Source organism: Centropristis striata, chromosome 17 (assembly GCF_030273125.1).
Source record: "Centropristis striata isolate RG_2023a ecotype Rhode Island chromosome 17, C.striata_1.0, whole genome shotgun sequence".
NCBI lineage: Eukaryota > Metazoa > Chordata > Actinopteri > Perciformes > Serranidae > Centropristis > Centropristis striata.
In genome coordinates this window covers 21,988,442-22,015,525 of record NC_081533.1, presented here as the reverse complement: position 1 = coordinate 22,015,525, position 27,084 = coordinate 21,988,442, and the positions used below count along the sequence as shown (strand labels likewise).

The 27,084-nt window shown below is 38.5% G+C and overlaps 3 protein-coding genes across 4 annotated transcripts in view; 2 read left to right on the top strand and 1 right to left on the bottom strand.

Moving 5' to 3' along the window:
* Positions 1-6,219: 6,219 nt before the first annotated feature.
* On the bottom strand, positions 6,220-17,554 carry zdhhc21 (zinc finger DHHC-type palmitoyltransferase 21). 2 transcript variants are annotated; one of them, XM_059354328.1, is made up of 9 exons: positions 17,425-17,554; positions 14,831-14,927; positions 13,902-14,079; positions 13,674-13,772; positions 13,279-13,390; positions 12,252-12,390; positions 11,895-12,011; positions 11,114-11,157; positions 6,220-9,640 (listed from the first exon to the last, which is right to left on the bottom strand). In XM_059354328.1, the coding sequence occupies exons 3-9, from the start codon at positions 14,053-14,055 to the stop codon at positions 9,508-9,510; spliced, it is 798 nt and encodes a 265-aa protein (XP_059210311.1). In that variant the 5' UTR covers positions 14,056-14,079; positions 14,831-14,927; positions 17,425-17,554; the 3' UTR covers positions 6,220-9,507. The 2 variants fall into 2 exon arrangements, with proteins under 2 accessions (XP_059210311.1, XP_059210312.1); XM_059354329.1 differs by having other exon boundaries at positions 14,868-14,927.
* On the top strand, positions 16,820-23,038 carry plaa (phospholipase A2-activating protein). Its single transcript, XM_059354327.1, has 14 exons — positions 16,820-17,089; positions 17,473-17,666; positions 17,805-17,905; positions 18,098-18,218; positions 18,504-18,671; positions 18,803-18,938; positions 19,363-19,532; positions 19,660-19,811; positions 19,894-20,113; positions 20,254-20,319; positions 20,400-20,471; positions 20,626-20,733; positions 21,406-21,576; positions 21,723-23,038. Exons 1-14 carry the CDS (start codon positions 16,941-16,943, stop codon positions 22,289-22,291), a joined length of 2,397 nt encoding a protein of 798 aa, XP_059210310.1. The 5' UTR covers positions 16,820-16,940; the 3' UTR covers positions 22,292-23,038.
* A 206-nt stretch (positions 23,039-23,244) lies between these two features.
* The window catches only part of haus6 (HAUS augmin-like complex, subunit 6), a 9,589-nt gene continuing 5,749 nt past the window's right edge, over positions 23,245-27,084 (top strand). The window contains exons 1-5 of the mRNA XM_059354326.1: positions 23,245-23,721; positions 25,037-25,132; positions 25,224-25,302; positions 25,757-25,889; positions 26,082-26,226. Coding sequence (XP_059210309.1) covers positions 23,579-23,721; positions 25,037-25,132; positions 25,224-25,302; positions 25,757-25,889; positions 26,082-26,226 — 596 coding nt within the window. The 5' untranslated portion in view covers positions 23,245-23,578. The remainder of the gene's footprint in view (positions 23,722-25,036; positions 25,133-25,223; positions 25,303-25,756; positions 25,890-26,081; positions 26,227-27,084) is intronic.

Here is a 27,084-nt window from a genome sequence, read left to right as displayed (position 1 = left end):
CAGCTTGATATCACTGTTACACTGAGCTTAAGGTCATTTAAAATGGGAAATGTCTTCCTACTTCTGCACATAAAAATGCTTTATTGTGAGGATTTAGTGAAAAGAGTTTTCTAATGTCACTGAAAATGATTGTTCTCATTCAAAGATGGAAGATGAAGATCAAGGTGTCATCGAGAGAGCTGTTGCATTTAACTTAGTGTCAGGGCTTAACTGGAGCCAACTGTATTTTGATCCATGAATTAAGACATTTGGCGTGTCCATGTAAATGTTATCTGAATGCCAGCTGAAAAGACCTTTTCTCTCCTGCCACATTCCAATCCTCCTCACTGAGACTGCTCGGTGGCAGCTGGATTTCCCCACAGAGATGGTGGGTGGACTTAGCAACAGTAACTTAGCATTAGTTACAACAAATAGATGAAGTGGGGAAAAAAAGCTTGGAAATGAAGACTGTCACTATATTGTACTATATTGTAGAGTTTTGCGCATCTTACAATATTACAGCAAAATACAGGGTCACCCATAAAGTTGGAATCATTTTGTTTTCAGACACAATCCTGTTAATTGTGGTTTCATTTTCCTTGTGATATGTTTGGAAGAGATTGATTAATAAAGTTTTGAGAAAATATACACTTCACACATCACATTGTCACAATCAGTTCATAGAAAGAGGTAAAAAATATTTTATTCAAACTTTATGAGCAAAAGTTTATAATTGACCATTTCACAACAATGAATGTGGGCATTATATCTTTCTGGCAATCTTAACGTTTTTGAACCACTCGCTGCAACTCGTTCTCATTTCCTACATGTACTTCTTCTGGTTATTTTGAGGTGCCAAAATTACTGGGTTATTTTTAGGCAACAAAGTTGATTATTGTAAGAAAGAAGCTCAGGGTGCAAAGTGCCACCACATTGCCATTACAATCATTCACTGGCTGCAATGGCAGAGAATATACAGTGTTGGAGGCTAGGCCCCATTTATTCCTAAGAAAGTTGCTAAGAGGCACATAAAGCCAAAAAAAAGTTCAACTTCTGTGTATAAATCACCCTGATCTTATATCCATTTTCACACACTTACTCTTTTCTTCAATTTAGAGTCTCCAATTAGATTAGATTAGATTTAATTAGAATAGATTTATTGTCCCCAAGGGGAAATTCATCTTCACATCACTGTACATTCTACAGATAACACAGACGCTCAACATTAACATCACACAACACATGACATAGAAACATTACATGGCAAATAAACATCCACTCTGTGCTCATCGCACTCTTTTGTTAAGAGCAGCAATGGCTGCAGGGATCAGGCTTTTTCCAAGGTGAGCCCTTTTACACCTTATAGTTCTGTACCTCCGACCGGAAGGCAGTGGGGTGAGGTACTGGTTGAGTGGATGCGTAATGTCCTGTTCTATTGTGGTTGCAATGCGTTAGATGGCCCTGTTGTTCAGTTCTGTGAGACTGGGTGTTGGGAGTCCGATTATTTTGGCAGCAGTGTTGGTGACGCGTGTGAGTTTGGCCCGGTTGGTGATGATGCTTTGGTATAGCAGAAGGAGAAGATGAGGGGAAACATATAGTCCTTTAAGTTTACGTATTGCAGACAGTCTTTGTTGGCTCCTCTTGAAGGTGTCGGTGGTGTGTTGATTGAAACCAATTCTATTGTTCAGTGTTACTCCCAGGTATTTAACCCTTTATCGGGCGAAGAACCGTATTTGGTAACTTCAGTGGGGGAGGTAATATTTTGAGAAAAAAAGGGCAAATTTACTAGTTTAAAGTGGCAAATCTACAAGAAAAAAAGTTCCAGATTTAAGAGATTTAAAGTGGCAAATCTGCGCAAAAAAAGTCGCAGATTTATGAGAAAAAAGTGGGGGAAAAGCAACTTTTTTCTCGCAGATTCACCACTTTAAATCTCGTAAGTCTGCACATTTTTTTTCTTGTAGATTTGCCACTTTAAATCTCATAAATCTGCACATTTTTTTCTCAGAGATTTGCCACTTTAATCTCGTAAACTTTTTTCTAAAAATATTACCCCCCTCCCCCGGGTCTGTATGTTTTTTTTTATACATTCTGGCAGCATGTCCAATATTCTCTAGGGTTGAAATTTGGAATTTGCAAGTATTTCAATGAGTATTAAAACTGTCGACAGTTGCAATCTTTTGGCTGTTGATGGTGATGTGGTGTTGTGTTGGGGGGGGGGGGTGCTCACAACCCTGCGGTGCTCAGGTGTTGATGGTAAGTGCAGGTGATGTGGTGCTGCCTACCTGCACAGCTTGCAGTCTGTCGCTGAGGAAGTTGTGCAGGAGATGGGATGTTGAGATTGTGTAGTTTCTGGATCATCAGATGCCTTTGGATGTTGTTGAAAGCAGAGCTGAAGTCCACAAAGAGGATCCTGGAGAGTCCAGGTGCTGGAGGAGGAGGTGCAGCAGGCAGGCCACAGCTTCCTCAGTGCCCCTCCTGGCTTTTTAAACACATTGGAGGGGGTCCAGTTGATTAAACCTCATCTGCAGGTCTTTGGACTGTGGGAGGAAGCCAGAGGCCCCGGAGAGAACCCAAGCTGACACGGGGAGAACATGCAAACTCCACACAGAAGAGCCACAGGTCGGAGTCGAACCAGCAACCCTCTTGGCAAAAGTACAAACCACTACAACACTGTGTAACCCCATTGACATGAACAGAAGAAGGAAAATAACTTGAAAAGCCTTTCGGGCATTGTGATTTAAATAAAGGTTATTTAAGTGTTCATACTCGGATGTACCTCAAAAATGTATCTGTTGATTTACTGATGTCTCTTTACCACTGTACGTCTATGGAAAAAAGTGTTTTTGGGGCATCACACTACAGACCCGGATCTTGTAATTTCACAGTTTCTTGCCCCATATGTCAAATCGGCTTCCAAGCTTTGAGCTGTTCATGGGGACTTCCCCAGCTGCACCTCCCAGATGTGGCAGATCAGATGCTAAAACTGAGATTTTCAGATGGAAGGTGAATACAGGTACAATCAGACAGACAGGATGAGGAAAATGAATGTGCTTTTTTTTAACATTAAGCATGCAAACCTGTTCTAGTAGGAACCAAAAAAACAAGTATGAACCTAAATATATGCATATGTCCCCTTTCAACACCCTAATTAAACACCTGCGGTACAGGCAACATGCTGTGCAGTGTGTTTGACTCACAGCTGATTGTAGTGTATAGCTGCTTTTAATAAGTGACTGTTCACAGCTGACCTTTTCAGCACACCTGACGTTAATAAAGCATTCATTCAAAGCCTAATTAGGAGCTGGACAATCTAATTGGCTCTTAAACACAGAGAACAATGAGACACTCAGCAAAAAGTCAGCTCATGACGAAGAAATTTGGAGTAACTCTATATTATTATTTTCAGCATTTTATATTGGTTTTTGAACGTTAGATGTTGCTATATTTTATTTCTTAATTAACACATTATTTAGTATTTCAAAAATAACTGGTTTAATGTGTATGTATGGTTTGTTTAAGAATCCGTTTATTACTTCTGTTTGTAGACCCCAGCTGTAAAACATGGTTAAATATGTTGTATAATCTATAGTGTTCTTACTCATGTAAGAGAAATTCAGGTTGACTTAGTTTCTGATACTTTGTAAAAAGTTCTATCAACATCAATCAAAGCTTATAAGTGCTCATAAGAGGTCTAACAGAGAGATTGTCATTTGGAGTTCGATTGACCCCAAATATAAGCTAGTGTAGTGTACATTCCTTTGTCCATGAACATAATCTTCATTCTTTTTGAGAAAGGAAAATGTCCAGGGCCAAGAAGAGAGAACGAGAGAGCCGCGTGCACCTTATTGATTTTGAGGGTAAAATCGATACATTTCATCGTCTTGATTGGATTAACTGTTCTTTTTTGTTCAACTTTTAATTGGATTTCTACTTTCTACAATGAGAGCTTATTTGAAAATCAATAGGCCAATCAATACCTCCATGTTCAGGAAGTTCAGCTGCAGAGCTGAAAATGGAGGAACGTAGCAGACACCTGCCACTGGGAACCCTAACCCTCATGACTCGAGAAACTCTAGAAACTGCAATATTGCCCTTATGGACATGAGTACAATAACATTTTCTTATTATGTTTAAAGATTTTTAAAGCTAATTGTTTTATGCAGCTTTTTAAATGTACAGACAATTTCCTGAATGATAAAAAAAAAAACACCACTAAAAACAACTGCAAATATTGCTTTTCAAATATTTTGAATCTTTATATAAAAAAAGTCAAAGCACAACTGATGTTGGGGATGACCCTAATAGCCGGGTCATTTACTGTGTATGGCCCATATGGATGGATATCAAAAAATGATCATGCTACCCATAATTTTTGATCCGATCATAAATTTTATCTTCCATCTCCGAGGCTTAATCCTCGTCTCGGCTTGGCAAAATGGCAGCAGAACACGCCAAGCCACTAACTCCAATCCTAGACAGGTAAACAGCCTTGTATCTGAGAGATAACTGTTCCAAGCATAGTTTATGTTTATAAAGCATGTGGCTAATTATTTCTTTTGTTCAGCCAGATGTCATAGACTGTAAAAGTAGCAGGTGGTCACTTATTTAATTAGTCCAGTTGACCAACCATTACCAGAGATTAAGAGCACATTTAACCCAGGCCGCTGCAGACTGCTATTATCTAGACAGGCCTCACTAATTAAATTTCACCCCAGGCTCATTAAAACACACTGGTGTGTTTGTGTTTTATGACAAAATAACTGGTTTGTTTATTTGTTCTGGATCTTTTGTTATTGCATTTTTTATTTATCTGCAATGTCTGTATCTTTAAAAATATTTTAAAAGCACGTACAAGAATAAAAAGCATCAAGCATAATAAAAGGCACTGTATTAAGGCATTAGGATATTGAGGACAGCTGTGTAATGTAATATTTAACCATGACAGTATTTGTGAGTGATTCTTAAAGTGTGGTCCAGGGATCAGGAGGTTTGGCGTCCCTGAAAAAAGTAGGATTTTCATTTCACTGCCATGTAAAATGTTAATGTAAAGACAACAAGTATGGATTTAGATATTTAACATTATATATATATCTCGATCCCCGTCTTCTGGCTATGTCTGTGATGACCTTGTTGGGGCCGCTTTGACCTCAGTGTATGTATAGAACATGTAACCATTGAGACAACACATAGATTATTTTTCATGGATCATGCACATGTTAAACACGCCTCACTGAGACTTCAGACAGCACAATAAGCATGTGGTTGGAATGAACTGCTTGGGCTCTTATTGTGACAGAGACACACTGTACACAGAGATTCAAACTGCAGTTGAACCATTCAGGCAGTCTGACTTCAATGCTGCAGGGTCAGGTGTTAAATCCAAAACTGACTGAAAACTCGAAAGAAATAATATTTTTTTATTTTGATGATTCCATTCAAATGCTACTTGTGTAACATGGACATTAAACAGCTAATACGGTAGGTATTCTCTCAATTAAAGTAAAGGGTCTGTTGCCCAGAATCACTCTTGTTATGTCTGACTGTGGGCCTCAGTGTCATCCCATTACACATTTTACGGCTGATTACATCACTTAATAGACAAAGGGAAGCAATTTGTCTGCAGTCTTTGAATACACTCCATCACTTTTATTAAGACATTGTTCTTTTATAAGTATTGTCCTTCTCACAAGCTGCTCCCAAAGCATGAAAAAAGCCTCTTTGCTCATTTGGACAGCTGGTGGATATGAAACTGACAAAGTGTAGTAATTATGTCACAAAAGCATATTTTCTTGATGAAGAATAGACACTTCTTCACTTGAAAATGACGATTATGTCATGAAGAAAGAAGCATGTCTGTTAACAAAGTGGTGTTGTTAGCATTTTAGCTTAAATGCTATAGCTATTGTTGCAGTGATGCTACAGCGGTATGCCGTACAGCACTACAGGGATACTCAACTTGTTTTGCATGGGTTGAGTATCACTGCATCACAGTACGTGTATGACTAATATTACCTGCACCATGACTGATGTAGTTTTATGATTTAAAAAAAATAGTTTCAGCTAGGTAGCTAGCTGTTTGAGCTGGGATAAAAATAGACCTTTTAGTATGTGGATTGTGCACTGATTTTGTACTGATATGACTATGCATTATACACCGTCTACATCACCATAAAAAAAAGGTTGCTAAATGATAAGTAGAAGAAGAGAAGAAGAAAAAGCAGAAGAGAAGCTGCTCAAACGTATCCAGAATGTAATTTATTAGAATATGAATACCTCTATGATATTTTATATAATCACAATGAATACAGTTTCTCTAACATTTTTCATAGGCTTTCTAGACATGAAGAAATGAATAACATCTTTATGGTGTATTTAAATTGCAAATCTTAACAGTTGCAGTGTTTGAGGTCTGAATTAAAAAAATAAAAATAGCTTGAAACACATTCCAAAAACAGCAAATGAACAATGTGAACAGAACTGCACAAAACCAAACCGAGAGGCCAGATAACAGCCCGAGTTCCTCACACCTTCATTCTCCTGCAGCTCTTGATTCAAAACATGAGGCGCTGAGGCTGACATGTTCAATAATACACTGTAAAACTATACACAGCAGCTACAGTAGTGAGATTACTGATGTACTGACACCAAGTCAGGTGACCACTGGTTCATCCATCCAGTTTAAGATACTAATCAGATGTTCACTACTGTTGTAACAATATGGATGGCTTTACTTATACACAATGCTTATTGCTTTCAAAAAATATTTTAAAAAGAAACTGATGTAATCGGTACCCCCTTAGTTAATGTCAATCACACACAGCCATTATCCCACCACAAAACCAAAACAATAAAAATAATAATTCACACAAACATCCAAGAACCTGAATCTGAGTTATAAAAACCACTGAGCAAAGTTATCAACACACACTCATGCAAATGCAAACAATTTTGATTTAAGATATGAATAAAACAGAAGATACACATAAAATATCAAGAGTGCCATTGATGCAGTAAAACAGACTGTGTGCTAGTGTGGAAATCAGTGCATAATAGTGAACCGCTACCTTCAGAATTTTGGTGAAACATGCATTTAGTGAATGCTTGCTGACTATTGCAAAATTTCCCCAGGTCTTTGGCTTTTATGGAGACCAACGTGATGATGATGTACCGTGAGAGTAAAAAGAAGACCTAGAAAGGCACTTAAAACTACTTAGATATTCTTATATTCAAACACATGGCAAGCTTTGTTTACGTACAGGTTTAGCTATGGGATTGCCAAGTATTATAGACAATGGCAACCACGCTATGCCACTATTATTATGCACTCCTTAAGTTTTCTGTTAAAGAATTCTCTAAACAGTACTATAGCATTACAGCAAAACCACCATAAATAAATAAGTGTTGTGGCAAGTGTTAACTAGCTGCATGTCTCCACATCTGCTAGGTTTTAGTATTACTGATAAAGATATACATTTATAAAGCCACTAGTTCAGACACATTTAAGACCTAACTATAACAGCTACAGCACTAAAATGAGAAGTATAAATCACAAATTATAGTCAGTAATGGTCAAATCAAAGACGTGTTCAAAAGTGATTTGTGCTGATGCATTATAAGTGCTATGGTTGACAGAGCAGACTTAAGCTAAACAGACATTGTTTGATATTTTGGGAATAACATGCATTTGCTTTCTTGTAGACAGTTTATGCTAAAAGATACTCTGCAAGAACAGAGAAAGTTGTACTTTTTCTCAAGGTGGCAAGAACAAGAACAAAGTTAGTTCTGGTCAGGACATTTCATACTTCATGAGAAACTCAAGTGCAGAACTCCTGGGAAGTCCTCATAGGGCCCTTCCACTGCAACACACGTCAAATTCAAATTCAAGTTTCTGACCAATCACACAATAGTTATCGGACACCACACAAGAAAAAAGTTCTGCCCAGATGATGTGTCAAGAACAGAATGACGTCATTCTTTTCTTGCAGCCCTGGGAGAGAGAACACATTCCTCTGTTCTTGCAGAGTGTGTATTAGCCTTTACATGAGATGATTGATATCATTTTCTTGTATGTTATGTCTCATGTTATGGGGGCGATCACACTGAGACACGTTTCTAGAAATGTGTCACCACTAAAAACATGGTTTTCCTATGGTACAGAGCGCCTGGCATGTGCTCCTCCCTCACATTTTTAAAATATTTTTTAACTTTTTAGCACAAGGTGCATAGTCGCATGGCAGCCAACCAAATGAAGCCAGAGGCAGGCTTTAGGACTCTGCCACACCGTTTTGATTCCGGCAGATAAATGCAGATCAAAGGTTGATATGAGCGATAAAATTCATAAAATTTACATATAAATTGGTGATAGCATACATGGAGTTATGGAGTATGTTAGCAGTGGGTGAATCTCTCTAGTGAGTATAAAATGTCAATTTCAGTGGTAATAAATAGACTAGCTAGCTGACTGAGAGATTCAAGCCACTCCACAGACACACCATGCTTTTTCTCCTGAGCCCCAATTATTTTCTGGCAAGAAAGCAAAAAAGTGTAATTCCAAAAATGTCGAACCATTTCTTTAACCCCTGCAATAAAGATTTCTCCACAGGCTATGATTCTCTTTCCTTGAAACTCTGAGAAACAACTTGATTATACAGCAGGGTTTGACTACAACATACAGTATACAGCCAAAGATTGATAGTACAGACTTGTTTCTAATTTTGGATTTTTACCGAGGCATGGTGAAGTGTTAACAGTCTGCTTGCTATTACACATCTTCATACCCGGCTGGTCATGTACCCTAAAAGTCACATGTCAGTATTCAAGTGATGGACTTTGTTCTGTGGCCATGCTTCATAAATAATCACTTCATAGATAAAACGTTCATAGAACAATACAAGAAAACATTCATGAATCTTCAAATGAACACCAACTACAGGAATGCAGTCGACCCCAATGTACCTTCACTATTCACGAGAAATATTCAGACTGGAAGATAATCATCCAGAAAACATAAAAACTGCTCATGCATGAGAAATAAAAATGACATATTTAAAAGAAACAAGGCACAAACTTTATACAAAAAAATGCCTTTCTAATAGACACACTGGTTCTGTCTGTAGCTGATTAAAGGTCAGTAGTAAAGGCTCTTTGTTAAAGTAACCTGAGAGGGGTCCCTTTCGCCAGCTGCTTTCAGGTGAAGACTTCCATCCTTCTGATGCAATTAGCCATTAAAAGTGGTTTCCAAATGCTGAAAGTAGCAGTCACAGTGAGTAAAAAAGCAACATTTTCCCATCACTCCCTTAGGTGTTTCTTGACCCTGTTTACTGCCAGTCTGGGCCTCATGGAGAAAGGCAAAAAAAAAAAGAAAAAAAAAAGCTCAAAGTATCCAAAAACCAAGACTGCCGCCCAGCTCCCATAGCACAAAAGAGGACGGTGAAGGCGAGCAGATGGATTTTTAAGTGTGTATACAGTGTTTCATCATGGCAGCCCCCTACCATCTGTGCAGGCAGGAGGTACGCTTGTGCTACCTGCCTACACGTGGGTACGGAAGTGATGGCTGGCTTGGATCGGCTGCCTGCTTCGGAGTGGGATGAGCCACAGGAGTTTCCAGCGAGTGCCACAGACTTCAGCTAGCGCCCAGTGCCAGGATTTCTTGGAGCCATATCTGAAAAATAAAGGGGAAAAAAGGCTATTAGTCAAGTTAAAACTGAGTGACAGTGATATCACTGGCATATTTTTCCTTGGGGATTAATAAAGTTATTCTAAAATAAAGGAAAAAAGAATCTGTTCAGGCTGAAGCTAAAAAGTAGCAGGCAGTTAGCTTGGTTTTCAACAATGCAACCTGGTCACAAACTCACTTATATTACAGCTAAGGAGAAACTTAAAATATGTTTCTAAAAACATTTGAGGCAAGAAATAGGCAACGCAGTAACAGAAACTAAATTCATATTTGATCAGCGCTGCCTTGTTTGACAGTTTGACCACAGATCACAAGCAGTCATGGACATGATTGACAGGTGTTAGAAAAGGCTCGATTGGTTGTTTGCTATAGGTGCGGCGGATTTTCGCACATTCTGTCAGGATATGGAGACAGTTTAAACAAGTATGACAAAAAGTTATTTTTATAAACTTTACAAACTGTACCTTAAATTACATCACTGCTGTTGCAAATTTAAAGCGTCCCAGATCAATGTCGGCAAGTGAATCATTGAGAATAAATGCATTGTTTTGATAAAAACATGAAGAATAAAATAAATTGAGAATGGATGTTTCTCTTGTGCTGATGTAACACTCCACTGTAATTTCACTACGTATGGATTAAAATCATATGTAGCCCATCCAGTTTTATATAGCATCACCATGGAGTCTATTGAGAATTTGAATTGCAGAAAATAAGCTCTGTGGCAAACACACGTTTCTGATGCTTACATTTTGTTCAGTAGGATAAACTTCACATATGAACACCACTTTTATTATGTTTGAAGCGTTAATGCAGCCGATGAAAGTAAAAAGCTAACATTATGCTATAGTAAACCAAACCACGGTCGTGTGAGTCTCCGACAAGCTGACCAGCGTTTTTTGACAAGCTAACAAAACTGTAACCTAATATTTTTTTATTAACCTAATCTCTGAAAAAACCTAATCTCTGAAAAACACAACTAGAGACTGTAAGGTGCACTAGTGAGAGAGTTTCTGTCCATGTCCAGCGTGATGACAACCACTGAAGTCTTACCAGTCTACCAGTCTAACCGCCTTTTTAAGAACACATAGAAACTCAAAATTTCACAAGTGGGGGTATTTACTAACGCATTTTATGTCGAGGTTAGATCCCATGGCGATAAAATGCTGACTTACTTCCTGGTTTAAAAACTCATTCCTGTGGCGCCCTATCATGCTTGGTTGTTGAACACTGGTTGTTCACTACTTTTCACAATGCATTGTGGGAGTCCACTTTATAGGGTATATCAACTGTCACTATACATTTAGACAGCGCTAAAAAATGGCACACTCAATCTATAGTGCACTTACAGTGAGTTGTGAGTCATTCCGCACAGAGCCACTGATTGGACAGACATGAGAGTGATATCGATCTGCTGAGCTAACTCTTAGCAAGAAAGTGAATAGACACAATACTCACATTTCATTTGAGAATTGAGCCATTTTCTCAATGGTGGTAGTATCCTGGAAAAAAGAACGAAAAAAACAACGCAAAATGAGAAAATAATTTCCAAAAGTAAGCTCCATCATTAGGATTCTGGACCTTGATTAAAGTGTCACATGATCCCCCATTAACAGCATTAATCTGTTTCTCTATCTATTCCTGTAGTCCTCCTGTACACAGCTCCATCTATGGAAAACTTTTCTCTAAATACCAGCTTGCTGTTCCCCACCTCATCATGGAGGCTAAATATAGACTTTACTAACATAACAGCTCTGCCAGAAATCTTTATGAAAGCTGACTTTGGTAATAAAATTACATCATCTATGCAGGTAAATGCTGTCAGAGATAGGATGTACAAACACATGTTTGCATGCACACACACACAAGCAGCATGACCCCAGACTTTCTCTCTTCTTTTTTTTCTATTGATCCCTCCATTACTGGCATTGATTGTTTTATTTTTGTGGGCAGTCATTTGGTTCTGTCGGCAGCTTTGTGTGCTGCTGCATTGTTTGCTAGATTGTTATTAAAAAGACAGAACTTGCTTTCAATAAGACAAACAAGCTAAATGATATTGTGAATTAGTACTATCATGCTTATTTTATAGTTCCAACAAAGTGACACTAAATGGTTACATAAGCTTGTAAATGTTTGCTGCAGTCTGTTAGGAGACAACATAATCACATCAACATAATTACAGCAGTAAGTGTCATTTGAAACAACATAATTGGTCTTCGAGTCATTACTCAGTACTCACAGAGAGGATGCCTGTCATCTGAGTGTAAAACAAGCTAGTCATGCCTCCAAACATGACCAAACCCATGAGCGCTGACACTCGCAGCAGAGCCAGTTCATGTCGCGTTGTAAACTTCTCCTGGCAGAAGAAAACAGAAAAGCAGCTAAATATTACCTTGTTTTATAATCTTTAATGACTTTTGACTTTTATATTCATGTTGTAGCTGATTGTCATAAGGAAAAGGCATTTAGTACTGACAGATACATCCAGTTAATACTGGTGTAGTCCAAACTGATCATGTCTGAAATGCAGTCTGTAAGCTCTAAAAATAGTATTCTGACAACTGATATCATTTACTTAAATTCCTGTAGAATATACCTGATCTAGTCCTGTCAGTGGCTGGAAGTAGTAATACTGGCAGAAGTCCAGCACCAGGGTGAACAAACTGAGGACCTGAGCGTAAAAACAGAGCTGCAGGAAGAGCCAGTGGTTGTCTTCTCCCACACAGTTATTGATCCTGGAAGGAAATAAACAGGATTTAAGATATAACCTGATATTGTTTTTGTCAATTAAAAAAAAAAAGTTTTTTTCCAGAATTACATCCAAAGCAAAAGTCTGCAATTTTTTAAATGATATAATACATTTTATGAAATGTAATAGGGCTGTGCTGAATGTCTCCAACATCCTCAATTTGAATAAGGTGATTCATTGGATTAAATTAGTAAATCAGTTTGCTACCGGACCGCCCTGCTAATACAGGTATGTACCTCCCTTTGTGTAGAGCATACCGTTTTGACAGGTTTTGACAGGTTTTGACAGCAACAAATATGGTTTTGACAGCAACAAATATGGATAGTAGTAGAACATTTCTTTTGATAAAACGTGTTGTGAATTTTGTAAGTTATCAAACATTTCTTTTCAAAATAAATGCTGACTTTTAAACCTTACAATGCTCTGGAATTATTGGAAAGGTTTGGATCACACTAGCCACAAACTATCCAACACAGCCACCACTGCAATCTACTTCTAAAAATAGTTTAATAGTGATAATATTAGTGAAGCCTAATCTTTATCTACATCTGTGCAGAAATAGCGGGTTTAAACAGAATGAATAAACGTGCAGAAAGAAAAGTAAAAAAAACGATTTGACACAAACCTAATTTAGGGTAAATAAATAAATAAATGCATAGAATGCAAATCAGCATTTTGGCAAATGCGTGAGGTTCTGGAAAATGTCTCTGGGCTTTGTAGTATGTATGATAAACTATACATAATGCCATTTAATACACACATCATAAACTCAGTTGATGAATGATTTTGTATTTTGTTGTTTTTCTATTTATTTCAACTTCTCAACAGTTTTAGGTGTCCAATATGAAAGGTAAGTGTGCGTGTTTATCCTTACCAAGGACAGTGGTGGTCCATTCTGCGTACACAATGGCCACAACGACTGCAGTGGTGGGACCTTTTAGGTCTCATTAGGTTGCATTTATTGCACAACTCCCAGTGCTCTCGCTCTGTGACATCAAAACAACAATTTGTTTATTGGTTATCACTGGTACAGAACATAGTGAAACAGTAATAATACAAACTGAATGAGAAGTATTAGCTACTATCAATTTCCTAGATATGACCACAATATTATTTCTGATAAATGTGCTCAAATTATGTATAATAAGGAACAAAGCTGGTAGAGAATGAAAAGGCTACATTCACTACGTTCAGTTATTTACAGGTATAAAGATGTATAGAAAACAGTTAAATGTGCATGGTCTGACACTAAATATTCTGTGTCCATACCAGAGTGAGGTATGTGGGGGTCCACAGGAAGACGGCCTGGATCTGCCGTGGAAGCTCTGAACAGGGCCGCTATGCAGAGTGCCGATGCTATGTAGTAACCTGAGGGAACACACAGTGTTTAATTGTGTGATCCATAAAACCCAGTCAGAAGTTAAAGTAACTTATTTTCAGTTATGGCTCTCCAACAGTCTTGTGTGTCAACAAGGATATTCCTACACAGATACTCACAAACAACAATGGCCCAAGGGATGTGTCCCTCATTGTAGTGTGGATGTAGAACCAGTTTAGGGACAAAGAAAGTGTTGTAGAGCCAGATCCCAAACACCAAGCTGATACACAGCCAGCCCATGGGGTCCACCACAAAGTGCAGTCGAAGCTTCATAGCTGCTGGAACCTACAGTGAAACCTACAGTGAAACCCAACACACCGAGAGATGCAGATCTCCATTTGATGACTGGAAACAGATCTACAGAGAACAGGCAGGAACTTAAGAGCCCATGCTGTCTTACTCATAGTTAATAACCTATGTTTCATTGGAACAGTTATATTATTTATTTCCTGCGTAAGTCTATGATACCAATATCATCAGTGTTACTAGTAGTTTCCATCACAAAGCTGCTTGAAGACAATTTAACTCAAATACTCTTAATGTGCAAGTTATTATGTTTAAATGATAGATGACAGAGCAGCAACAAAACATACTGGTTAAGATACCATCATCTGTACAGAGGGGAAATGGGTCACGTTTTCTTTATGGGATAAAATCTTAATACAGGCCTGCTACTACTGTGCTATTAAGCAGGTGTCTATAAACAAGCCCTACAATAACTAGCTTACAACACTTGAAACAGGTTTTTAGCATTAGCATTATCTGCTAATCTAATCCAGCCTAAATCAGCATGGCAGAACTCGTAAATCTGCTAGCCTGAACTACAAAACCTTGTATGACAAAACCTCGCCTGCTCCATCATTCATACTACTGATAACACTGACGTCCGCGATGGGCTTGGCTCCATAGCTTCACTGTGTTAGCTAACATTGGCAGGCTAACATGATTCAATTCACTCGCGTTCATATACAAATTACATAATTTAACGTCTTTGGCGCCAGTCATGATTTCCTTCGCGAAAGTAAAAATATGAAATAAAAATACATACTTTTTTTTTTTGCTGCTGTCCTATTCAGCTCACGTACCAGTGTAGCTACTTCCTCATCCGAGCCTCTGTGGGCTGGACAGAAGCAGCGCTCTGCTACCTGCGATATAGAAAAATGCACACATTTCCGGTTGACTTGTGTTTAAAAAATAAAAGCACCCTTAGATGGGACTATTCTCGAGATGCATAAAACACATATTGTCACCCTGTTAAAATGATCGCCCTACTCATTTTTTTCAAGTTTTGCAGGAAACACAAAAAACATCACCAAAAGTGTAACATATGACATTTACTAATCATTTCACTCAAAAAGGATGTAACAAAGGATGACTACTGGCATAGTAATAACACTGTGTGTATATTATGTAACTTAAGAGAAATAAACGACTAAGGCAATTTTTTGAACATGCCTTTGTGATTTAAGCAAGACATGGTAACACTTTGTTTTGAAAGAGTCTACATAAGAGTCACACAAGCCTGTCAGAAACATGACATGACAAGTATCATGAGCATTAATGTTACTTAAAATGTCATTAATGTTCATGACACATCCCATGTCATGTTTATGACACGCTCATGTCACTCTTATGTAGACACCTTAGAGTAAAGTGTTACCAATATTAGTGTCAACAATAAACGCTGATAAACTAAACTGATAACTAAACAATCTCCCTCTAGCTCCTCTTTGCTGGGTTCTTATCTGATGCCTGTGAATGTGGCAAATTGTCAAAGAAGTGATGATCTTAAAGGGGTAAAATCACATGATCTGATCAACTGAGGATGTAGACGATTTTACCATGGCCGGCGTCATGAGGAGATGATTTAGGCAAAAAAACAAAACAATTTTAACAAAAGTGACTTAGGGCGATAATTTTAACAGTGTGAAGATATTTAGTAGCTCTTTGTCATTGTTTAGCTTTATTAATTGATTTGAAGACATTTACATTTATTTTACATTAATAAACTACAACTCAACAGTTTAAGTTCAGTTTTAATCAGCAGCAAGCATGATAATCGATTGATCTTTGACCACAAGACATGAGATATGTGTCCTGTTGCAGTTTATTTAGAGAATGTTGGGGGGTTCAATTTTCCTTACATTACGTTTTTTGTGATGTACTATCTAGAGTCATGATTCATGAAAAGGTTGGTTAACAGACACAGACTGAGAATAACAATTCTTCTGGTGGGAATCTGATTAGACTTTCCACCCCTTAAGCTTTTATTTGAATGAAAACGTTTAAGTGTCATCCTGTATCCTGGCTGTTATCCTTGTTGGCAGCTTGATGGAGCAGGTGGGCGGTGGACTCGGTTTTATACAGTCTATGGTTGGAGCACAGTGCACCAGCGGCTACAGGGGAAACAGTCTGCTGCCACCCTCTGGTCAACCGTTAGTATTAATTTACATGAATTTATTTATTTGCTACTATTTATTAGTCTCTCTCTCTCTCTCTCTCTCTCTCTCTCTCTCTATATATATATATATATATATATATATCTATATATATATATATATATATACACCATGCCCTATTTCTTAATTATTTATTGATTGTTTTATCTAGCTTTTTAAAAAACTCTCTATTGTTATTATTATTTACTTTTACTTTTTAAAAATCTTTTCTTTCTTTGTTTTTAATAGGATGGGTGGATGGAGGTTCAGGGGTGGAGGGTTGGGGATGGGCAGAGAGTGTTTGCTTGTTTCTATGTTTCGTTATTATTGTTATTGTTATTATTATTATTATTATTATTACTACTTTCTCCTTTTTATGTAAAGCACTTTGTGTTGCATCTCTCTTGTATAAAAAGTGCTATACAAATAAAGTCTGATTGATTGATTGATTATGAAGACATTCTACTTCTCTCACTTCTGTGATTTTTGAAAACTCTGTCGACGCTTTAAACGTACCGCCACCTAGTGTAGTTATATATTTTATTTTATTTAGTATTATTTTAAATCAAATTAAACTATAATTATTTTGTAGGGCGAGTTCATTGACATGACACAGTGACGTAATTCAACTTCCGCTAGCATTAGCGGCCGGTGTTTGTTGACAGCAACGCCGCCTAGCCTAACTCTACTGTGGTAGTTTCATCGTGTTGTCGGGGCAAAATGGCATCATCTAATTCATATAAACTCAGGTGCTCTATCCCGGGCCACGAAATGGACGTTAGGGGACTCGCATCTGCTTTTTTTCCAGAGGGATCTTTCGTGTCTGTGTCCAGAGACCGAACCGGAAGAATCTGGGTACCAAACTCAAGGTAGCTAGCATTAGCCTGCTACTGACTAACTAATTGTGATGGTTGGCTTGGAATTATTTCAGTTTAAAAATAACTTTGTTGTCAGGAAAGTTGTCGTGGCCAACGAAAGTAGCAAGCCAATTAACAACCCCAGTGACGTTACTTACTAGTAATAAATTCGTGTTAACGTTGTTAGCTAAGTTAGCTAGTAAGCGGTTTGCTAACGTTTACTAGAATTAGCTTTGTCATTCATTGGACTGCAACCCTGATTGTACACAGCGCGGACGATTGACTTGCTAAAGTCCACCAAAAACAGATTTGTGTTGTGACTTTTGTCTGCCAGTGAATTTACTGACCTTTTCATGAAATTCCATTCACTTAAGTTGCCTTTTGTCTCTTCACAGCCCAGACAATGGTTTCACAGAGATGCATAGTATGGTTGGCCACTCAAATTTTGTTTCCTGTGTATGCATCATTGCACCCAGTGAAACATATCCTCGAGGACTTATTGCCACAGGTGGAAATGATAATAAAATATGTGTCTTCACACTGGACCAATCACAGCCACTGTTCACTCTCACTGGTCACAAAAACACAGGTGAGTTGTGCCCATCTATAAACTTCCAGCATAATAACATATTCATAAGCATCTAATTTGCTCTGCTGTTATTTGCTACTATGTCAAGCATATCTTGAGTCTATCTGGTTCCAACTTTTTAACTTTTAATCCCCACAGTTTGCACTCTTTCATCTGGGAAGTTTGGGACTCTTTTGAGCGGCTCCTGGGACACTACAGCTAAAGTCTGGCTCAATGAGAAGTGCATGATGACACTACAGGTATGCTCAAGCGTCTGTAATGCAACCCAAGAGGAATTTTTTTAAATATTATTTTGTCTTCTGTGGCCCTGACTGTGGTTGATATTTGAACTTTGACAATTTGTTTTGACATTTCATCTATGCCACTGTAATGAGAAATGTATTAAAGGATGATGTGACAGAGCATGTCTCTGCTTCTTAATTTTGCTACAGGGCCACACTGCAGCTGTGTGGGCTGTGGTTATCTTACCTGAACAGGGCCTTATGCTGTCTGGATCAGCAGATAAGACCATAAAGCTTTGGAAAGCTGGCCGCTGTGAGAAGACGTTTACAGGTGAGAGTTTGCAGGTGGTTTACATAAGTAAACATATTTTCCCCCTTGTTTTTCTCTGTTTTTTATTAAATCTATTTGTGTTAACTTTTAGCCAACAATACTTATTGAGCTGGAGGAAAATAAATTACAGAATTAAATGAATTTAGATCACAAATTAAAGTACATAGTCACATTATTTTGGCTAATCTTGTAAACTATAATAATTCAAACCACTTGTCTTGGGGTACAGGGGCTTTATGTTTAAAATCCATTATTACAACACAACCCGTTTCTCTTTCATTGTAGGCCATGAGGACTGTGTAAGAGGACTGGCAGTGATCAGCAACACAGAGTTCTTCTCTTGCAGCAATGACGCTAGTATCAGGAGGTGGCTGGTGACTGGCGAATGTGTACAGGTCTATTACAGCCACACCAACTACATCTACAGCATAGCGGTCTTCCCCAATAGCCAAGGTCTGTTCATTTATATTTATATTTAAATGCATATGCAAGATCTCAATTGGAGACTTGTAGTGTGTGTGTGTGTGTGTGTGTAAGATGATAGCTGGCTCACCCTGACCTCATACTAATGCTTTTTTTTTCAGATTTTGTAAGCACAGGAGAGGACAGGACTTTAAGGATATGGAAGGAGGGAGAGTGCTCTCAGACCATCCGCCTGCCTGCCCAGTCTGTCTGGTGCTGCTGTATTCTACCTAATGGGGATATAGCCATTGGGGCCAGGTAAGAACTGCATTTGGCATGCTAATGTGCAGTCGGTATATAATTTCCTTGATCATGTCATACCACAAATATTTAAACACCTTTCTCTACAACTGTTTGCTGCTTTCACTGCTTTGATTTCTGACATCACTCCTGCATTCACACATCATTTACTCTTTTATTTTATTTTTTATCTCTAACTCTGTTTTTTTGATTGAGTTTTAATTACTATTTTATTTTTTTACTGTTTTTAGTATTTTATTATTTTCATTGTTTTTATTTATAACTATATTTGTGTATGATTTTTATTGTATTTTAATAACTGTACAGCACTTTGGTCAACTGAGGTTGTTTTTAAATGTGCTCTATAAATAATCTTTGACTTGACTTGACTTGACGAATTTCAGATTTGTAGTTAACCCAGATGCTGCTTCTCTGCCCACAGTGATGGCATTATCCGCATATTTACGGAAGCTGAGGACCGCATGGCCAGTGCAGAAGACCTGCAGGCTTTTGAAGATGAACTCTCCAAAGCCACCATTGACCCCAAGACAGGCGACCTTGGAGACATCAAAATGGAGGACCTTCCTGGAAGGGAACACCTTAATGAGCCTGGTATAAAAATGAACTGAAGTTTTTTTTAAATCATATATAATCCCTGTATCTGGTGTTTCTGGTTTGTACCTTAAACACCCAAGATTGCAAAATTCAGTCTGATGATTGGTTTGCCTTTTTAATCCAGGAAATCGTGACGGACAGACGCGTCTTATTAAAGAAGGACAGAAGGTGGAGGCATATCAGTGGAGTGTCAGCGATGGGCGCTGGATGAAAATCGGAGATGTGGTTGGAGGCTCAAACCAAAAGACCTCCAAGAGCGTGATGTATGAAGGAAAGGTAAGACTGTAAGCTTGTTGAGAAGGCAAACTCTGCATGCACATATGAGAACAGTCATGAATGACTCCCGTTCTCCCCTCAGGAATACGATTACGTCTTCACCATTGACGTGAATGAAGGAGGGCCGTCCATGAAGCTGCCTTACAACGTGTCAGAGGACCCCTGGCTGACAGCGCACAACTTTTTGCAGAAGAATGACCTCAGCCCCATGTTCCTCGACCAGGTTGCCAATTTTATAATAGAGAACACCAAAGGACATGTAGTGGGACCAGCCATGCCCGCTGGTGGTGACCCATTCACTGGTGAGGCCAAAAGAGACATACTTGTTTTTAAAAACAGTCATTGTCTTGTGCTTATACACTGTACGTCTGTATATTTTCAATAAAGGTTATTAGAGTAAATTTATATAGTCCTAAAGATGTTTTGTCTCTTTATCCTACAGGAGGAGCTCGTTATATCCCCGGGGCTTCTGATGATGGGCCAGGTGCTGGAGCTGATCCGTTCACAGGTACAGTATGTTTACTCAAAGATGTTTCACAATCGAAACATCACCAGAGATCTTCTTTTCACGTTTTTTCTCCCCCACAGGCTCCGGTCGTTACATCCCAGGGTCAGGTCCAAACCAAAGTGCTCCTGTAGGTGTGGCAGATCCCTTCACAGGTGAGTTATTTACTGAAATTAAGGGATGACCGGGGGTTAATTTGTGACAGCTGAGCAGACGTAGACCGATGTACACATTTCTTCTATTTTGAATCCTTTTGCTGTTGAGGTTTTCACTCATTGGACTCATTTCACACTTTTCCCTTCTCTTCAGGGGGAGGTGCCTACTCCTCAGCAGCCCTCAGACAGACAGCAACCAACATCTACTTTCCCAAGACTGATGGTGTGACCTTTGAGCAAGCCAATTTCTTGCAGATCATTGGTGAGCATTTCAAGCTTGGGCTCGATGATACAGTCTGTGTGTCAGTTGTGAATGACACACATTTCCAAAGACTTTATTTATAGAATTTGAGATATTTAAGCTGCGACTGAAGGCCCTGAAAACCTTTTACTCTCTTCCAGCTTAGAGTAATGGGGATCCTATGTGAACACATATTTTTCTTCCAATCAAGGACAATTTAGAGCACATTTAGAGCTGTAATGAGTAGTCAACTTATCAATCAAGTATGTTTTAATGCCAAGATGACAAGAAATGCTGCTTCCAGCCTCTCAAATATGGGGATTTCCTGCTTTTATCAGTTTCATATCATATTAAACTGAGTATCTTTGGGTTTTGGACTGACAAAACAACACATTTAAAGACATCACTATGGACTTTGAGAAACTAAGATGGACATTTTCCACTATTTTCTGAAATTATCAGACCAAACAATTAATCTACAAAATATCTGGTGTAGCAGTATGTTAAGCTAAGTTTTGCCTTTATGTTGCTTAGTTCGTCATGAAATTTTCATGTTTTCAAGAAAATGGCTTCAAAAGTAACATTCTAAATTAGTTTCTTGTTATAAAGATATGCTCCAAAACGCCTTTTCGGATAGGTCACTGAGGCTTCCTTACTGTGTCAAGGTCAACTATTTTTTTCTTTCCTCACCAGCCAAATTAAAGGAGCTGAATGGAGGTGCCCCTCAGGAACACAAGCTTTCCGAAGAAATTCTGGAAAGCCTTGAGAGGTTGCTGGTGTCTGTCTGTGAGCCCAGCTCCTCCCAGTCACCACCAACCATCCAAGAGATCAACCTGCTGTGGAAGGCCTCTCACTGGCCTGAAGGTGCAACCTCATTCCAACCCAATTTATACTTTTATTTTTTAATCTCATAATTGTCGATTGATTTTATGGTAATTATCAAAAACAGAGAAATGAACATGATTATTCTGTTCAGTAACCAAACTTATTTACTTTCCTCTGTGTGTCAGACATCGTGTTTCCAGTCCTGGACATTATGAGGCTGGCAGTGCGCCACCCACAGGTTAACGAGACCCTCTGTGGAGAGGCAGAGGGAGTCCAGCTGTGCAACCACCTGCTGAGCCTGATGAGGCCTGAGGGGCGTCCCGCCAATCAGATGCTGGCGCTGCGGACTCTGTGTAACTGCTTTGGTGGCAGGCACGGCCGAGCCCTCCTCATGGCCCAGCGTGAAACGGTGCTATCACGTGCTGCCGACCTGGCCAATGTCTGCAACAAGAACATCCACATTGCTCTGGCCACTCTGGTGCTTAACTACGCTGGCTGCCTGCACAGCCAACCCGACCTCGAGGCCAAGGCCCAGTGCCTGTCGGTGGCCAGTCGAGCTCTGGAGACGGTACAAGATAAGGAGGCTGTGTTTAGGCTGCTGGTGGCCTTGGGAACCACTGTGGCCTCAGACCAGACAGCCCAGGACCTGGCTCGCTCCCTGGGGGTCAACTCTCAGATTTCTAAGTACTCATCAGTGTCTGATCCATCTAAGGTGGCCGAGTGCTGCCAGCTGGTTTTAAAAGAACTACAATGATGTGAATGATTAGATAAAAGAGCACTTGTTTCTTACTATCACTCTGTTCTGCTTAATCAGTTGTGGTGGAGACTTAAATACTTGTATGTTCTGCAATAAAAAAAGGACAAATTAAATCCTCGTGTATGCTCAGCCTGTGTTTTTTTTTACTGCACCACCTTTCCAAACCCCTTGACCAAATTGTTGGGTAAATATGGGGTGAATGAATATGAAAAGGGCTAAAAATACACTGTGTAAAGTTAAATATATGTATGTCTAGCCCTTAATTATGTTATTCTATTTCCAACTGAAAAATGTTATTCTATTTCCAACTGCCATGTAACACTGACATGGGAAATAATACCTCAATAAAAATGTTATGGTGAAATGCAAATTTAAAATAGCAAAGAAAAAAATAAATTCTGGTAAAGGATGTGAATATTGTGATTGCTGAATGTCTTGACATATATGATGGCTACTTAGAGGAGTGAATTAATTGACAGTTGGTAATCTTTAGAGTACAACTTTTATTTGAAGCTTGGTGAAGGTTGTCTTCCAATTGTTTAAAAAACTAGACTGAGGCCTGTAGTGTTCTCTACTGATACTGCAGAACCAGTTCGCCTTGTCCAACAACCTGTGGAACATACTCATCTGTTGTCTTTTTCCTTGATCTTTGCTTGTGTTGTATTAACTCTCAAATGTACGTCACTTTGGATAAAAGCGGCTGCTAAATGAAATTGTAGAATAAAATGATCTTTGTATACCGTATCTACACAAGGTTGATTGAAACGAGGTACTTCCATAAAACTATAGTCATATTTATCTTTTATGGCATAAAATATATAGAACAAATCAAATATAGCTAACCTAGTTATAGTTAATGGTACAATTAAACCATAGACTGTATATAAATGAATTAAACGCAATTTGTAAGCGCATTCGTTCACCGGAAGTATTTAACAACATCCGGGTGACTATTGGAAAATTGGCGGTTCGTTGTTTTGTGGCTGCGTTTTCCTGTTCCTGACTAAATATTTTGAGAAATTTAGCTCTATAGATGTGAATAGCACCGTAACCTATCTGGACCTACTCTTATAACACATGTACTCGTTCCTCGACAGTGCCTTGATTTGGTTACAGTTTGTTAAATGTATGTTGGCAAACTCGAAACTATTGGAAAGCTACCAAAAGTTAGCAAACGGTGAACTTAGAGGCTGGGTCCTGCTAGCTGGCTAGCTGTTAGCTAGGCTGGCTTTCTGACCAGTCTCCACCGGACACTCACACTGCTTCTTCCACCACCTCCGAGTAATGGCGAACCCGGCATGGTTGCAGAAAAAGAATGGGAAATATCTGTGGTTTGCTCTCCTTGGGCTCGGTCTTCAACCAGACGCTGCAGTGTCGTTCATCGCCGGCAAAACCAACGCTAGCGCTAAACACATCAACCTGGGACCGTGAGTCTGCTTTTATTGTTGATACATTAACAATTCGTCACCCTGTTAAAATAATCGCCTAACTCATTTTTTTCAAGTTTTGCAGGAAACACAAAAAACTTCACCAAAAGTGTGACATGACATTTATTGATCATTTCACTCAAAAAGGATGTAACAAAGGATGGCTATTGGCATAGTAATAACACTGTGTGTAAATTATGTAACTTAAGAGAAATAAACGACTAAGGCAATTTTTTGAACATGCCTTTGTGACTTAAGCAAGATATGGTAACACTTTATTTTGAAAGTGTCTACATAAGAGTCACACAAGCCTGTCAGAAACATGACATGACAAGTATCATGAGCATTAATGTTACTTCAAAGTGTCATTAATGTTCATGACACATCCCATGTCATGTTTATGACACACTCATGTCACTCTTATGTAGACACCTTCAAAATAAAGTGCTACCATATCTTGCTTAAGTCACAAAGGCATGTTCAAAAAATTGCCTAAGTCACATTTTATTTTGACATTGGCATAATAAATTTTGACAAAAAATAATTTGGGCGATTATTTTAACAGTGTGACGATATAACTTCTGCAGAACAAAACCTAAACAAACACAAAAAAACAGGTCACACAGCTTGCATACTATATAGACATACATAAACAAAAACATAAACACACCACCAGATTGACACCGTAATTCTAAGATATGTCAGAGTCATCCATGTACATCATTTATTGAGGAACATTGAAGCTCAGTCCAGAGGGGTTCAATATCTAAAACTGGTTGCCATACCCTTGTGATAGCTCCCACGTCATTATGAAGAGTATAAGTCAGTTTTTCCAGAGGAACTATGCTCATTACCTCCTTGTACCAATCATCCAGTATAGGAATGTCCTTATGAATCCAGAACTTGATAATAGTCTTTCTTGCCATATACAAGAGTATTCTGATGTATGAGTATTCTGTTTTGCGTTGTGATTGTTCCTTGCGCTTGGCACCTTGGCTGCTAAAACACACTGAGGAGGTGATAAGTCCAAGTTATGCCCAATCAGATTGTCCAGCTCTTTCTTCACGTCCGTATTCCAAAACACTCGTAAAACATGTGTGCATAAGTACCAATTTCTCTATCACATTTATTACTGCTTTTATTGTTGATACATTAACTGTATTGTTAGCTTACTTATTAAGGCATATCTAAGTTTTTGTAATGTGAAGCGTTGATTACGACTTTTCAAATTCGGCTGTCACTTGAAGTTAGCTTTATTAGCTACCATTCACAGTTTAAGCCTGTCTTCCTGTTTGCTTTTGTTTTTTGCCAATAGCAATATGTTCGACAAACCAAACAAGGATGCCTTCTACATAGTAATCAATTTCCTGTTGGAGAGACTCAACCCGACAAGATTTAATGAGGTGTACAGGTAACGTAAGGCATGATCAACTATTTCCATTTCATATAGCGACATAGAATTCATTGTTAAAATAAATAACAAAATACATATTTCTTTTTAGGCACTGCTGGCCTGTTTTGAGCCACAAAGCAGATGCAGAGTTCCGTAAAGTTACCTGCGCTTGGCTGCGAGAAATAATGGTAAGAGTTTTTGCTATTTTCATCTTATTCATCTGCCCAGGTAGTGAATTTTCACAGACTTTATAGCCACAAATGGGGAAATAATGTCCACGCTTTCTTTTGTGGCACTCTTCCTTATGGCTTTCATTTCCTCCTCTCTCATCTTCTCCTTACATACTTACCATAAAGGTTTGTGTGCAGCTTTTGAACAACATAAAAGGGGCATAAATCGAAATATGAAATGTCCTGTCTCTGGTCTAGTTTCCACTAACTCACTTTTTCTATCAGTTTTCAGCATATCGCATCCAGCTGAAGTTTGCATAAAGTAAAAAATGTTCAACCATATGCAAATTAGGTTTTTCACACCCATGATCAGATGTCTAAAATATAAAGAAAATATTTTTTAAATAATTTCCTCTTCCGTTGTTTGGTACATTACTTTATTTTATGACAACCATCTGTTCTTCATCTGTAGGATGAAACTGCTAATGCAGGATCCAAAGTGGTAGCGTCTTTGTTCCTCTCTCCTGGAGGCCCAAAGTTTACCAACTTGATGCTTCATTTGGCCAATCATGTCATGCTGCAGGAAATGAAGACATTCACCACAGGTAGGTTCTAGTTCAAATATTATCTTTTTTTTTTAAATGCCAGCATGAGTTTGTATTCACAATCAGACTTGAGTCTGAAAGTGTAGACTGACACAACCATGGCCATGTGTTGTTTTTCTGTGTTTAATTTAATACCACATGGAATTGGCACACAAAACATTATTAAATAATCCTGAATATTGTCATTGTCAGATGATAGCTGGGTTCCTGCGGCTGCAGCGATGCCGGCTTCTTCCCTGGACATGGCAGTGAAGAGGCTCAACTTGATCCATAGCAGGTTTCTGAAAGCTGCAGTGGATCAGGACCGTTTCCTTCAGGAGTACCGGAAACGAGCACAGTAAGTCCTTGGTAGTCCATCTTGGCACCTGAGCAGAACTAGATCTTATTTCATATTTAGATCAGTAGATGGATGCTTTCTATATCACTACTAGAGAAAACACAACTAACATACCGGTTGTCAGCAAAAGTGATGACAAAATAATCCAATTTCTGATCAATGGAAGATGTTTTGTAGTGTTAAGTAATTACCGTTGATAAAAATAACTATTCATTTTTCTGGTATATTCTTGATTCAGAAGTAGCAAAAGTTTTGCATTGCCTATGCCTTTTTATTTTAATTGTTACTTAAACAGTAGCAGTCCATTTAAGATGACACTTAATTGATTAAAGGAGATGTTTTGTCATAACTTTTTCTATTTACTTGACTACTTAACATGTTGGAATAGAACAACTGGATTTAATAACAAGGTGTGTTTCATGTATTTCCTGTATGGCCTGTTGCTTGCTAGACATATTTCCACTATTTCTATTCCTTCTATTCTTGTACTGCGGTTATATTGTTTTACCACTTAATCTATTTTCTCTCACTGTAATGATCTCCTTTTTTGAGGTATTTACTTTGTCACTTGATGTTGGATGTTTCCTTTGGCAAATATTTTCCAGCCCCACCTGTTTTTATTGTGATCTAATCTAATAACATGTAGTTTCAATCATTCTCCTTGTTTCAGACATTTTGATTTGTCATAGCAGGAAAAACACAGGTGAAACAAATTTAGTTAACGATGGCTCCGCCCATGGTCTCCCATTAAGCCAAGAAGGAATCTTAATCTTATCTATTAAACCTGTGCTTTTCCTGTCGAATGCCTGCTGGGAAAAATCCATCTTGAAACCATGTGCACAAACGGCTATATTATGT

Bases quoted from the DNA above. Each gene is read 5' to 3' on its own strand.
- zdhhc21 (XM_059354328.1), bottom strand. From the start codon at position 14,055: ATGAAGCTTCGACTGCACTTTGTGGTGGACCCCATGGGCTGGCTGTGT. The intron at 13,773-13,901 runs GTGAGTATCTGT...GTGTTCCCTCAG, and splicing joins CCCTTGGGCCATTGTTGTTT to GTTACTACATAGCATCGGCA. The intron at 12,391-13,278 runs GTAAGGATAAAC...ATTTCCTTCCAG, and splicing joins ATGGACCACCACTGTCCTTG to GATCAATAACTGTGTGGGAG.
- plaa (XM_059354327.1), top strand. From the start codon at position 16,941: ATGGCATCATCTAATTCATATAAACTCAGGTGCTCTATCCCGGGCCAC. The intron at 17,667-17,804 runs GTGAGTTGTGCC...TAATCCCCACAG, and splicing joins CACTGGTCACAAAAACACAG to TTTGCACTCTTTCATCTGGG. The intron at 18,672-18,802 runs GTCTGTTCATTT...TTTTTTTTTCAG, and splicing joins GGTCTTCCCCAATAGCCAAG to ATTTTGTAAGCACAGGAGAG.